General features: G+C 38.4%; 1 protein-coding gene across 2 annotated transcripts in view; it reads left to right on the forward strand.

The window, feature by feature from the left end:
- The window catches only part of GARRE1 (granule associated Rac and RHOG effector 1), a 55,352-nt gene that overhangs the window by 26,301 nt on the left and 13,733 nt on the right, over window positions 1-15,318 (forward strand). For both annotated transcript variants that reach the window (XM_052687321.1, XM_052687322.1), the window contains exons 2-7: window positions 1,663-2,969; window positions 8,453-8,659; window positions 10,519-10,659; window positions 10,937-11,032; window positions 11,169-11,330; window positions 12,243-12,401. In XM_052687321.1, the coding sequence (XP_052543281.1) occupies window positions 2,475-2,969; window positions 8,453-8,659; window positions 10,519-10,659; window positions 10,937-11,032; window positions 11,169-11,330; window positions 12,243-12,401 (1,260 nt within the window). In that variant the 5' untranslated portion in view covers window positions 1,663-2,474. The remainder of the gene's footprint in view (window positions 1-1,662; window positions 2,970-8,452; window positions 8,660-10,518; window positions 10,660-10,936; window positions 11,033-11,168; window positions 11,331-12,242; window positions 12,402-15,318) is intronic.

The raw sequence follows: 15,318 nt of genomic DNA on the forward strand, positions 1-15,318 counted from the left end.
TTTTTTTTTTTTTTTTAAATAACCTATGAGGTTGTGTTTCATACATATGTCAAAGCACACTGTTGTGCTATAATGGGATGAAAGTACTGTAATAACAGCAGGGTGGCAAAGTTTTTGGCTACAGCAAATGAGAATGTGCCCAAATGCAGCAGCCACAGTAACAAAGGAAAAGAGCTGCTTACCTTTGGAAGGGCTCAGGTAGGCAGGGATGTCCAGCAAGAAGCCCTCGCCTTCATGGCCAGCCCTTAAATGAGGGCTGGGAAGGGGCGCATCCTGGCTCCACCCCTCTGGTCACTCAGGTGCACTGCATGCACGGAGCTCCCCTGGGTTGGCCCTGCCTTCCCACCAGGTGCTCAATCACTGCTTCAGGCTGTGACTCAGCATTTCTGCTGCACACATTATGTGAACAAATTGGTACTGTTCCTTTATTCCACCTATCTGAATTTTTGACTGAAGATAAAATTCTTCATTCCCCCAACCGTTCTGACAACATTAATATTGGTTTCACACTTCAGGTGTATAGTGAAAGAAAGATGTTGTTGAACTAAAGGGGTTTCTATCAAATTTAGACTATTCTTCAAAGTTCTCAGAGGGCAAAAGAAGAGTTACTGTTTAGTACTAAGCTTGTAAGCTAGAACCAGATGAACTGAGATTTTGTTTTGTTTTTTTTTTAAAGGGACATTACGCTTGAAAGTGAGGAAGTTGATTGTTCAGGATACTAGTATAGGCTTTCACTCCTAACATGCATGGAAATAAATATGCATATTTTTATATTAAAAAAAATAAAATTATATACAAATATGTATAGAGGAGATCATGGGTCACTATGATCATTGTATAGATATGACTTAACCTTTATACATGATCATGTGATGCCAAACCCTGTCCAAGTCAGGAGCTGTGTTAGGCTAAGAGTAAGAGCCTGAAAATCTCCATGCCTTTTTGCAGAAGTTCTCGTTTCTCCAGCCTGGCCTTGACCACAGCCTGTTGCAAACTGACCTTGTTATTTAGGCTCCCTTCACCTTCCTACAGATGCTTTCCAGAAAGTGATGGTGGCTCTCTAGATGTACCTGAGTTTGCTGGTAGAAGCAGGGTGGTACTGGAGGCTGTGGATCTTCCCTGCTTTTGTGTCTGGTCATTTTGCTGCTCAGGCAGATCTGCACCTGTGATAGGTAGAGGACATCGTCCTGAAATGGGATCTCAGGATATGGGCAGATCTGCCATTGTACTAAATAATAATAATAAAAAAGCTGCCTGTTGACTTAATGAATTATTAAAAAGGCAATTCTGCAATGAATTATTGTATATGAAAAAAAAAAAAGGTCTCATTGACTTTTTAATCATCTGAAAAGAATAAGGTTAGAAAAAACTCCCTCTGAGCATTAGCAGACCTCTGCTGTTTTATCTGTGGAAGGGTTGCAGTGGGGATTAACTATTAGTCCCAGGTTTGTCAATCTAGGAGGATAGAAGAATTAGTAAGAAAATATTCATCAGTACCGTGATGATACCAGCTTGTAACTGACTTTCAAAAGGCAACTCTCCTTTCCTTCCAGTCTTAGGTATTGTCAACAGTGTGTGCCTTGTGCAGCATAGTGGGATGTTAAAATTGTAATACTTCTCGTTGTTCCATGACATTTGAACCACTTTTTTTCTTCTTTGCAGGAAATGACCTAGAGGCCTTACAAATACATTTGTGCATTTTTGTTCTGAGTCTACAATCGAGGGCAAGTGCAGTCTGGAAGCACCACCACTTAATGTTACAACAGAAACAACTACCTCAACAAACAAAGAAAGGGGAAGAAGGCTTGCAGTAACAAACACTCTAATTTTCAGTAGCTTACACTTGGAAAGTCTTCTCTATACAGACTCCGGATTTTTTTTCCCTCCAGTATTAAGAAGAGACACTACAAGTAAACTAATTTGGCAGACTGGATCTGTCGAGACATTTGAAGACTGCTGACATAAGGATTTGCTTTTTTTAAGGAAGGCGCCCGCACTGCTTTTATAATCGCTGTTGATCGGTGGTTTGCTCCACTTTTCCTGACTACTAATTGGAAAATTGTATTAAAATATTGCTTCTAAAAATATTATTTGCATTGACAAAATTTTTGTAGACATAAAAGCGAGTAATGATAATATGCTCATGAAGAAACTGTAGGCGATAAGTTCTCTGCTTTTCTGTGCGCAGAGTGGAATACCGGCCCAGACAGAGCATTATTAAGATACTTTGGTTTGCTTTCTGATTACAGTTTATAACTGCAGCAGGGCTGCACTGAACACTGAAAATACTAAGTCAGCAAACTGCTGCCTTTCTCACTGCTGATACAGATTATACAGACGCTTGCCTTTTTGAAATGCCTTTTGTGAAACCTATGTACACAGTCCTCCACTGTTACTGTACATAACTATATATTTGGGGAAGGAATTTGACAAGTGATTGTTAATTCAAGAAGTCTTCGGACAAGCTCTCACTTATGTATTGCTGTAGTGCACAAGAAAGCAAAATGGACTATAAGCGGCGCTTTTTGCTTGGCGGGTCCAAGCAAAAAGTGCAGCAACACCAGCAGTATCAAATGCCTGAGCTAGGCAGGACCCTGAGCGCACCACTGGCATCTACAACCCCAGCATCTCCCCTGGTCTCCTCAGCTGCTGCGGGCAGCTGCAGTCACCCTGTATCCCATACGACTCCGATTGCAGACATCCAGCAGGGAATCTCCAAATATCTGGATGCACTCAACGTATTTTGCCGTACGAGCACTTTCCTTACAGACCTTTTCAGCAGTGTATTTAGGAACTCTCACTATTCTAAGGCAGCTATGCAACTGAAAGACGTGCAGGAACATGTCATGGAAGCAGCGAGTCGACTCACAGCAGCAATAAAACCAGAAATAGCAAAAATGCTGATGGAACTGAGTGCAGGCGCTGCAAATTTCAAAGATCAAAAAGAATTCAGCCTACAAGACATTGAGGTAAGTTACTTTGGGGGATTTTGTTTCGCGTGCGAATTTGTGGTGTTCCTTCTTAATTGGACTTGTATTTAAAAGTCACTACTACCCCAAAAGTTCTGTCTGCCTTGCTTTTGTATTTGTGACTAGTGCTGATAAAAAGAGAAGCGTTTTATCTTTGTTCTCAAAAATATTAAGTTATTTACAGTGGTTATGCTCTAGCTGTATTGAATGAGATATTTAGTGGTTACTTTTGTACAAGGGCTTGCACAAAATTTAAAGATTTCATGAAATAAGGTAAATTGTACTATTTACATAATTCTAACTGGTAGTTTTCCATCAGATTTAAACTTATAGCTAGAAATACAATAACCTCTTTCTTATTTGGGGAAACTCATGTCCAGTTTAGAAAATAAATCATAATAATAATAAAAGCAAAACGAATACAGCATCCCACTGCCCAAAATTAACAAGTCTAAATAATTAAAAATCAAACATTAGTTTAAATCTTTTATGTAGTCCTGTGTGGAGCCAAAAGTTGGACTTAAAGGAACCTGGTGGGTCCCTTCTAGCTCCAGATATTGTATGATCCTATGATTTCTTGTTCCATATTAGTTAATTTCTAATGATATCAGGCCATCTTCTAAATTAAACAATGTTCTCCTTCTCCTGTTATCCATTCTGAAGGGAAATCTGAACACTTGGGAGAGGTGTTTTGTCATCAGTGTTCACATAAAGCTGCGTATCAGCTGAGAAACTATGAAAGTTAATAGAATTTTTTTTTCCATGTTCTGTGCTCAGTATGCAGTGAAGTAACATTAGCTATATATTTTAAAAAGATACCTTTTCTAGACCTTGAACACAGACTAATAAATCATTTGTGCAAAACTGTGCAGAGGCAGTTGTAATGTATTTTAACATGACCATAACCTACATAAACCATGAAATAAGGATTAAGTTCTCTTCACTTTGGGTATCATGGCCTTAAATTCAACACTTAAATTCAAGCACATCCATGCTTGACTGCGTGACTTAGAATAGTGAGTAACTAGAGGGACATGTGGTGGTCAGACATCCAGAAAATAGGGCCTCTGAGGATGAACTAGAAAGACTGATTTTTACAGAAGAGCAGACAGAAGGAAAATCAGTAGCCATCAGGTATGTAAAAAACTGCCAGAAGTCGTGGCATTGTTCTGTCCTTTGTGTCCATGTAAGATGGAGTAAGAAAAAATGAACATAAATTTCAGAAGGGAAGATTCATTTCAGATTTTGTGGAAGCAGTTTGTAATGTCAGAGAATCACTGAAGTGGTTTGTTATAAAAGGTAGGGAGCCTGCAGAAGTAAGATTTGAGTCAGCTACCATCTTCTCTCCCTTACTTTGATCCCACTGGAGGGGGAATAAAGTAATGTTATACAATGTTTGAAATCAGTCAGTTCCCACTCCCCAGCAACACAGAGGGATTTCGCTCTAAGAAGAAACAACTTGGAGTCCATCACAAAGACCCTACAGAGTGTGTTAAACTTGCATTTGGCAGAATTGACTCTGAAATCGCTCCTTGGGACAATACAGCGACCTTTTGAGATCCTCTCCTAATCTGCTATTCTGTGATTTGAATACTGAACTATTTATGCCAAAACTTTAACAATTTTTTTTTCTTCCTGATCTATGTGAAATGTTAACATTTCATAAAACTAGAAGCAGGATTAAAAACTCACTTTAAATCCACAGAATGGAAGCAGAAAAAATGTAAGGCTTGCACAGTTTCACCAAGATACACTGGGGGAAAGAGTGTGAGAGGCAGCATAATTTTTTCTGTAGGACTGAGGGGAAAATATAGTAATACCTAAAGGTGTTTTGCCATCTTCTGTAGTAGGTGACTGAAGAACATAATTGATTTTTTTTTTCTTTTTTTGTCTGAAAAGGAAACAAGATGTTTCAATGTTTTGAGTGGCAGCTCAGAAATATCCTCAGGAGTCTTTTGTTTGGGGTAGGTGTGTTAGATTGCCCTTGTCTCCTAATAAGTGTAGAGGAGCAACTACCAGTGGAATCCAGTTTACCTTGCAAGCAACTCTTGTTAGTGAGTAGCATCGTGTCTTCCTTTGGAGGTGCTTTGGTCATATGAGATCACTCTTTACCAAACTGCAGAGCATTGATACGTAGGTTTTGTTGTTTTTTTTTTTTTTTTTTTTTTTTTTTTTTTTAAAAGCAATATTTTTTTCACTCTCAGTAGTACATGAGAAAGAGGACTATCTCATAATCTGGCAGTTTGAGTAAAGGGACATGGTTAACATAATAATGTTGATATTTTAATCTGGTCTGTTCAGTGGGTAGGTGGATTATGCATAGGGCTTGTCGTCACCAAAACCATGAAGAACCGGTATAAATAGAAACATGAGGATAGTAGGGAAACCACTGAGTAAGCCTGTTGTGGTGCCATGTTTTTGTCTGTGGGTTTGTTTTGTTTGCTAAGGGAGAAAAAGCCATTACGAAAAAGCTATTATGCTCCATTATATAGAATGGTACATCATTGCGTGTATCAAGTCTGGAAGACTGATACTGGTTACTTGTTAATTTTATTAATGGTAGTGATATATAATCAACAGATTCTTTAAGCATTTGCTTCCCAGGGAATTTGCATGGCATCACTGTTCAGCATTGAAATCTGGCAGGTTTCTGTATTTTCTGTACCAGAATATTTTTCTGTATCAGAATATTCTAAAATTGATTGGTAGGTGTTCATGTGGGACAGAATGTAACCTACCAGTACAGCCTCATCTGACACTTCTGTATGTATGTTGTCAATTTAATTAAACTCATCACCTGCTTCAGTGACAAGGAAGTCTAAAACTACATCTCCTCAGAAGTAATTTTGCTTCCAGCTGCCTAAACAGAGCAAACTCCTATCAGGTAGGGTTATTCAGAGTGAGATTGCTGCCCTGCCTGGCAGAGGTGTAGCAGAATTGTGGTGCTAGAGATGTGTTTCTTGGGATAAGTTTGCAAGTCAAAAGACTTCATCATATTTGCAACATAAATGATTCTAAGAAATAATTTATGAAAGTGCCACCATGAACAGAAACTTACAGGTTGGCACCTGCAATGGCTCCAGTTCTTTTTTGATTATTACACAGTTTCTAGGTTTTTTCTTGTTCTCATTATAGTCTAAAGCAGGGGAATTGAATGCTTTTAGCACGGCAAAGTAGAGAAAAGTAAAATAGCTAGTAGTATTCCTGGCTGTGAAAACAGTTGCATTGTATCCGTGCAGTAACGTAGTTCTGCAGAGCTCACAACATGGTGCGCGTTGCTTTACACGCTTTGGTGCCGCTGGCCAACCCTGGCTGTATTTAAACTGGTGGTAGAGAACTTTCCCACTGTGAGGACAGAGATAGGGCTCTTCTGAAAGAAAATCTCCATTAACTGAATTTTAAAGCAAAGTGAGTTTGCTATGTGGAGTGAGCATTTAATTCTGTGGTACAGAAATCTTCCACCAATTAGGTTCTATTTAAGCAGTTAAAGCCACTCTTGACCATTTCTGAGGAAGACTGGAATGGATTATTTTTCAAACAAAACAAGTTTTGCAAAGCAGATGTTGCTATTTATCTCTGCTGCTTAACATTAAAAATTACACTAGAAATGCTGTGTGGTGCCACTGAAACTAAATCATTTGTTTATTTGAACATTATTCCAAGGCAGGAGAAACTGCAGCCTCTGTACCTTAAATGAAACTTAATCAGCTTGAAATTCCTAATGAGTTCTGGTTTCTTCTTCCCCTGACACCTCTGTTCTTTGTACACAGAAATATTCACGTTTATTTATTTACTGCGGTGTTCTTATAAACCTTTCCATCTCTGTAGTCAGGAAAGTTGAAGTTTTATTCATTTTTATCATTTGCTGAATGCTTTTTTAGTAAGGCAAACTGCACTTCCAGGGGTCAGTCAAAGTACCAAAAATGTTTAATTTTGTGCCTCATACAAAGAAGGGAAGTGATGGAACCAGATTGGAATGTCAAAAGGAGACCGGATGCAATGGAAAAAAAGAATTGCCACCACGGATCCTTTTAAAGTAGATAGCTAATGCATATAGCTGTTCATATGACTACAGCGTCTTGCCAGTAAGATCATTGTGTCTGAATATTTTTATTCCAGAAGAATGTAGCTGAAAATAAGCCAGATGATTTATTTGCTCTAAGGCACAATTTGTACATTATCTTTGTGTTTTATGAATATTAGTATTACTCAAGCCTAGTCTTTTTTAATAAAGTCAAATATACGCTTTAAACCACTTTGTGAGAAACTTCACAAAAGAAACAAAGCATTTTGAACAGTTCTTAAATTATTTCTGCAGCAATTTGGGAAATACTTGCTTCTCTCCTGCATCCCGGATGTCCTTTGTTGAAAGCTTTTGTTCACTTAAGAAAGCATGGCCTTGCAAGCAGGCAGAGCACTTGTGTATGTGCTGCTTTGTCCTCAGAGTTGCCTTTTCAAACAGCCCTACTCCAACAATTTTACCTACAGTGCCTACACCTAAAACTTGGTTCTGGGGATCTTTGTTTTGTTTTGCTTGTAGTAACTGTGGCCTATCTGTGGTCGTAATTCTCAGGAGCAGTGTTTGTGTGTGAGGGAGGCAAACAGGGAGGGACACATGGGGTGCAGAGCCCACTGCTTCGGGTGGCTGCCCTGTGGAGCCAGCTCTGGCATTGCAGGAGCTGTGCGCTGTCTGTGCTGGTCCCTCTGGGTATGGGAACAGACCAGCAGCCCTCCTGCTCACTCTTCCCTACTCTACATCCTGCTTTCCAGTCGAGTAGTATTAAGTGACACGTTTCAGTGAAATGTACTGATGAGAAGATTTGTGCCAGCGTTAGCATCCCTGCCAGACAATGCAAGTGACAGAACTGCGATTCTGTGTGTGTATCCTGCAGTCACTGTTACATGCTAAAAACGGTGCTACAGTGCATCTGTACCTTGTGGCAAAACGTTTTTCATGTTTGTTAGAAATTACTGGTCTGCTTGGAAAGATAAACTTCAGAATTAAACTCTTCTGATTTTGTTATCATGTCTTAAAATACAGATATATTTAGCATGAATTCAGCCAGGTCTGTGTGTTAATGTTTTTGGCTGTTGACTGTATTGTGATAACGTGCTACTGTGATTTTTATTTTTTTTGTTTCATGTGCCTGATACTACAAAATAACTTAAAGCTTTTCATTATTTACTTCTGAGATCAAGGTAAGGTTAGTTAAAGACAACACAGAAGCTTGAATTGACTGTATCAGTCCGATCTCCTCTTAATTTGTAGAAGCTATTGCTCAGTGTTTACCATAAGTAAATGGTTAAATGCTGAGTGCTGCTTCTGGTCTGAGGCACTAGTATTTCTTCTTCGTTTTTTTTTTTTTAATTAATAAATCAAAATTTAACTTAGTCACTTAACCCAAGCATTGAGCAAGAAAGAAGGAAAAAAAATCTGTAAAATCTCTTATTGATTTAAAAATTGTTTTTTCTTCTTCCTGCAGGTGCTTGGACGATGTTTCTTGACAGTGATGCAGGTTCACTTTCAGTTCCTGTCACAAGCTTTGCAGAAGGTCCAGCCAGTGGCACACTCTTGCTTTGCTGAAGCTGTAGCCCAAGAAAGAAAGAATGTTGGTGGAACTGGAGCCTCAAATTTAAGCCCCACAAATGAGCTAGAAGATGCAGTGAGATCATGGAGAGGAGCAGCAGAGGTATGGAAGGCTCAGTGTAGTGACATTGTGTTGTATTCAGTGAAACAAAAGTTCAGGCCTAAGTGCCCTTATAAGGGAAGAAAATCTCTAACTTTAAAGAAATGCTGCATTTGGAGAAGGAAACTAAAATCTGTTTTACCTATGCGGTGTTTATATGATCTCTGCCCCGTGAAAAGCTTTTACTCATGATATGAATGTGTATAAGGAGTGCACAATGGAAACAGCTGTTTGTTATTAGCAATTAACAGCATTCAGATATGGATCAGGGGACAGAAGGAATTATTAAAAAAAAAAAATAGTCACTGCAGATACAGGGTGAAATTTTAGATGAGCGATAACTTAGGTAACATCTGTATCTTTAACAGCTTGAGTGCCAATTCCTTGTTTTTGTTTTTTCTGAAAACTTCTGACATTGCTTGTCTTTGTGCTGAGGGAGAATTAGCTGTTAGCCTTGATGTTCCTTGCTGTATCAGTAGTTGGAATGTTCATCTTATTACTTAAATGTGCTATTCTCTGGACTTGGATTTGAGTTAGCACTGCTATCTGTGAAATCCTTTTCTGCCAAAAAAAAAAAGTTCATACAAGGAAAAAAAAACAGGTTTATGAGCTTTCCTGCATTTCATGTACGTTACTGAAGTGCACAGACAGACCAAAATGGCTTCTGACATGGAGTACGTGGTTTCCTTAGTTCCAAGTAACCAAGAGCAGCGTGTGCTTTTGAAGTCTAATTGGGCAACCCACCTGGGCACGTTAAACATCTTGTTTGGAAATCTTGTTGGGCTTTCCATTTATCAGCTAGCAGATGTCTGCAAGTTGTATCAAGGCAAATAAGCTTTCCTTAGAACTCTGAATGCAGAGGAATTATTTGTAATTCCTACTGGGGCATGAACTGCTTTCACTAGACAAAATAGAGATTGGAAATGCTTGATGTAGATTATAACATATAATCTAAAGAGTTCTAATCCTGGTGTGGTTTTACTTCTTTTGTATAAAAATAATTTTGTGTTTATTATTTCCTTAAAATTGTGTTACAGCTTCTAGAAATGTAATTGCTATCAAGTTCATTTAAAACCTGCTTAGAATTAAAATTGGACTTAGAGATCTGGGACTCTACCCTTTTTTTCCTAACACCCCATTCCAGCTATTTCTCTGAATAAAAACTGTATTTCAAGATAGAGTTTAATACCACTATTACATTATTCAAATCAACAGTATCTAAAGTCTTAAATACAGACAGAAATAGGCTTCTCTTTGTTTTCCACTGCTCGGTAGTATTTCAGTTTTTAATTCAGGTATTCTATGTTTAATATTTACCGTTTTTTAAAACTGAAGTAGGTAAAGCTGTGACACTCTTGTGGTTAATTTTAGTCTTGTGTGGCTCTTCTCAAATTGTACCATAGTGATCACCCATAACTTCATAAAGCGTATTTTATATACGCTGCAATGTTTGTACGTACATGACACGTATGTAGATTTTGTTTCTGTGGTAAGGATTTAAAATACGCTTTAATGACAAAAGATTTAAGTCCTTCCTCATCTGAGCACACTGATCATGTGGCCATGTAACCAGGAGCCATAGTCCAGAGAAAGAATTGAATCTGTAACAGCAAACGATGCTGATTTGATTTGCTATCCAACACCATATAAATTACATGAGATTTATACTTTCAAAGTGACACTAGAAGTTGAATCAGTTATAATAAGTAATTAGCTCCAGAACTCTTCCACCACATGCTTCTTCTAATCCTTTAGGTTTTAAACTCTGTGTAGATTGTTTGGTTTTGTTTGTTTTTAACTTCAGTGTGATTTTGGTTTGCTGTTGGACTTCTTAACCCAATAGTTTTTTCTTGATGTTATAGGCTACATCTCGACTGCGAGAAAGAGGTTGCGATGGATGTTTGGCAGGAATTGAAGTTCAACAGCTTTTCTGCTCACAGAGCGTAGCAATCCCTGAACATCAGCTCAAAGAGCTAAACGTGAAAATTGACAGTGCTTTGCAGGTGAGTTTTTAAAATCAGTTGCTTTCGTGTGCATCTAGTGCAGTCAGTGGGACAATGAATGAAACGGAGGGAATGTATTACTGCAGACACCTGTACCACAGGCAGCCCTGAAGTACAAGAGGACTGTAGGTATTGAACTTACGTGATACATGTGTATACACTGCAGAACTGAGTAAAGCAAACCTACGTAACAAATTTTGTATGTGTATCCAGAAACAGTGACTGCTTCCTTCTTTGCTGATGTAGCTGTTCCCTTCAACTTTCTGTTTAATGTCAGGCTTACAAAGTGGCTCTGGAGAGCTTAGGCCATTGTGAATATGCAATGAAGGCTGGCTTCCACTTGAACCCAAAAGCTATTGAAGCAAGTCTTCAGGTAGGATCTGCTAAACCTGCTCTTTCATCCCTCTGCACCTTAAAAATAACTATTAAAAAAAAAAAAAAAAGAATTGGACTCATGAGAATGTTTTCATTATCTTCATTTCCTTCTAATCTATTTCTTTATGCTTCAGGGCTGTTGCAGTGAAGCCGAAGCTCAGCAAACAGGAAGGAGACAGACTCCACCTCAGCCAATTCAGTGTGAATTGCCCACTGTACCGGTTCAGATAGGGCCGCACTTTCTGAAAGGAATATCCTTTAACGAGTCTGCAGCAGAAAACCTGAAGCTGAAAACGGTAATAGTCCTGAATCTAACCACAATGGTTAACAAATGAAATGAGAATCAGTAGGACTCCTTAAAACCCAGAGAAAAACCACAGTAGTTCAGTGCCAACTTGTACTTAAAAGTGCGTATTTTTAGCCTGACTTCCTGTGGAATCGAGGTGTGATAACGCTGTGGGCTCACTCCTCCCTCTGATAATGTTTAAACCACCTAGGCAAATTCAGTCTAGTGTAAGAGAAACACAGAAGTCTAAGAGGTAATTGGGGTTCTATAAGCTTTTTAAAAACAGGTATCAAAATATGACATCCTTACAGTTGTCCTTAGCAGGTGATGGACTTTAGAGCTTATATAATCTTAGGTGCCAAAACCAGTCAGGACTGTGCCTTCTGCTGCTAAGGGAAGTGCTTTAAAATAAACAGTATTACGATGTCCTTTCTTTCATGGCTTCCAAACTTTAAGCAATCTTTCTAAGTCAACTTAAAATGTATTTTTAGAAGTTGTAGAAAAGTTAATTCAATTTTCCATGTAGAGAAAATGTAAAAGGTGTCCATTGAGAAGTAATTTGGGAATTTTAATCAGCTTTTTCCAATTGTTAGATAAGGCCAGTCCTTGCTCCTGAAAGTGTTGAAACAGCCAACAACTTAAAATGTTTTTCTTTTGTCTTTGAAGTGCCTTTTGTAGTTTTGATTAAACTGTTCTGCAAAAGCTAAATACTGTTTATCGTATTGGAGTTCTGTGTTCAAAATTGCACACGCTGACTATAGTGTTTCTGTTCTGCAGCTAAGGTCTTACTTGTAGGACCACTGAGAGGTAGCACATGTAGCAACAGGTGGCTGAAAAGCTTTTGAAAACTGTGTACATATGGAGGCCATTAATGCTAACATTTCTGAATCACATGACAAATGTCTTTGGTTTTTTTTTCCAGCACACAATGTTGCAACTAATTAAAGAAGCTGGATGCCATAATGGACTTACACCACGGGATGACTCTCCTGTTACTGAAGTACTAAATCAGGTTTGCCCTTCGACTTGGCGTGGAGCCTGCAAAACTGCTGTACAGTTGTTGTTTGGCCAAGCAGGACTGGTAAGTAATAGAGATAGGCTTAGCCAAAAAAAGGGCTACTTCAACATCCTGAGGAAAAACTAGGTATTTTAAAGTGTTTGAAAATTAATTTCCTACATCTTGCTCCGAGTTTCTATTTTTAACATGCAGCTAACTTTAGTTATAAACAAGATGTATCCTCATGGAATGCAAGTTTGTAGATGCTATCTGTAGTTGTTGGGAACAGGGGAAGACAAGAAATGAAACTTCAGTTGTAATAGTGAAATAGGAAATGTTTGAATCTTTCCTGTTTAATAAAACAAAGCAAACAAAACAAGAACCTTTCTCTCAGCTCTTTTTTTTTCCTTTCTCATTCAAGTGGAAGCTTGGTTTTACTGCTGAACAGAAAGCAGTAAGTCGTCTAGTCGTCTGCACCAAGTAATGCAACCTGGTGCCTCCAGCAGAAGGCACAGCACTTAATGCCTTTCTGCAGACAAGTATATCCTTTAGAAGCAAATGAGCAAAAGGCACCATAGATTCTACACTGTGTAAGGACTTAGTGAAAACAGGTGTTTGAAATGCATTTTGATAAGAAAATGCACTTGTACTCCTATAACTAGTTCCTGCGATCTCTTCGTTTAATGAAGAGTTTGTTGATAAATTGTTTTGAGTTTTCACTCGACAGGGCAAATAAAATGGGGACAGGAGTGCAGTAGGATAGGATGAAATTGATGCACAGAGGTGTACCATAGCCTACAATAGTTTCTATCAAGTATTCTTTGAATCATTTCTGGGCTAAATGCTGTTAATGATCATTTATTGATGCCTTGTTTGAGGTGAATACAGACTGCCAGAACTGAAACAAATTGCAATTTCAAATGGAAAGATCCTTATTGCTAATACCTTGCAAATATATTTTTCAAGCAAACAGCTGATTAAGTGACCTTGCCTAACCTCCATTCTTAGTTCATTGATCCATATATTTTTTGGTACTGTTAATACATTCTCTAGTAATGGTGAATGTCGGATGCACCTATTTCAGGTTTCCTTTGTTAGGTATTAGATATCCCCTTGACATGAAATATGCTGGACAACTGGATTTAAGTCATGGTTGTTTGTAACAACACAGTTGGATTGAAGGCTTAAAATGAAAGAAACAAACCATCAGTATCGTAACAGCAGTGTGACTGCCATCAATCCTTACCACAGTGTGACGTAGAGGGAAGCAGTAGTAAAATAAGCACTTTATATAAGGGAATTTTACAGAGAGAGGTTTAAGAGGGTTGCATCTTTGCAGGGAGGGGTGCACTTTGAAATAATAGGATTGATCAAATTTGTATGTAGGTGTTTACTAGGAAAATGTGTGTTAAATGCATGAACAACTAGAAAAAGGGCCATAGTTAAGTCAGACTGTCTTTGGCTGATAGGATGCTGGGAGACAGCAGCAAGGTGTGGGAAATGGGGCCACAAAAGAAGTGTTTGTCAGCAGCCCTATGGAAGTGTGCAGTAATTCCTTAGCAGTTGTTGCCTTCTGAGCATCTAGATGAGGAATGCCTTGGAGGATGCTGCACTCCCCACTGCTTCCTTTCCAGCAAAACAAAAGCTTAGGGGTTTCAGTGTTGTGTACGCCCAAATCTTGCCCTGATCAGATTTTGAGAGTGGCCCAAGGCAAATTTGAACTCAGGAGTCTGGAAACCTGGTATCCCCTAGTCTAGACATAACTTGTTAGACCTGCTGATAATTGTATCGCTGATACTCTTTGGGTTTATCATAACATATGGAGAGTTGTTAGTATAATCTTATTATATGTTCTCCCATATGACAGTGCTGATGCAAAGAGTATTATCTCCAGTAGAAGCATGAATGTCTTTGCCTGAATCTCTTGTTCTGAAAATAGCAGGTTTCTACAGTTACACAGTAATGAGCTCTACACATAATTGAAGTACTTGTAAGCCTTAAGTCTGAATTCATTCTCACTTTTGATTTGTTACAGTATAAATGGGTGTGAAGGTATAAAATATGTGCCTTTTTATTTTTATTTTTTTTTTACATGATTCAATTATGCCTGTATGTAGTCTCAGGCAATGATGAGAAACTGTAATTTATTTCTTTAAAGCCTTCTTTGGGTGGAGATGAGGGAGGAAACACCTTTAAAACAAGAACAATGGATGTCTGATGCACAGGAAGCTATCCAGTGAGCACCTAGCAGGCAGGGAGTGAGAAACATGTTTATTTTATTTTGTGTGCAACTCGGATAATGTATCATTGGACAATATTATGCAGTCTTTCGTTCACTGCTTTTGAGAACTAAGCTATCTGTGTTAGTTCAGAGTGGTGAGTTAAGCTAAGTCAATATCAAACTTAAAAAGGAACATTGATACGCTCACTATCTTTGGCCTGTCGTGCCATGTGCCTTTGCAGAAGGAACTCTTGATAAGTGCAGAAAGTGCAATGAGGTGTAAATTAGTTTGTTTTATTGTTTTAGGTTTTTAACTTAAAGAATTTCGGGAATTGTAGGGGTGTGTGTGTGTGTGTGTGTGTGTGTGTGTGTATTCTAAGGTAATATCTGGATATATGTATGTGCTAAGTGGTGCGTGTGTAAAGAATTCCTGTCTTTTCAGATTTAAGTCAGCTAAGTAAATGTATGTTTGAATAAAAAGATGCAGGAATTAAAGTAATTCAGAGGATGAATGGAAATAAAACTTTGGCATCCTGCAAACAAAATACTTTAACTTTGTCTCTAGTTAGCCATCCTTTCCTGTGCTTACTGATCTTTGTTAGCAGAAAACGTGCATTGTGGGAGCACTCAATCTCCTAGTAGTTTTAAATCTGAGATGTTGTAACTGTGACCAAATGTTGAGAAATGTGACTTTTTTTTTTAAAGGGAAGAAGGAGGAAAAAAAAAAAGTCAAACAAATGCGGGGAAAACCCCTCCCAAGAGCAGTGGCACTACAGTGCA

This window comes from Tympanuchus pallidicinctus, unplaced genomic scaffold (assembly GCF_026119805.1).
Source record: "Tympanuchus pallidicinctus isolate F22 unplaced genomic scaffold, pur_lepc_1.0 scaffold22, whole genome shotgun sequence".
In the NCBI taxonomy this organism is placed as follows: domain Eukaryota; kingdom Metazoa; phylum Chordata; class Aves; order Galliformes; family Phasianidae; genus Tympanuchus; species Tympanuchus pallidicinctus.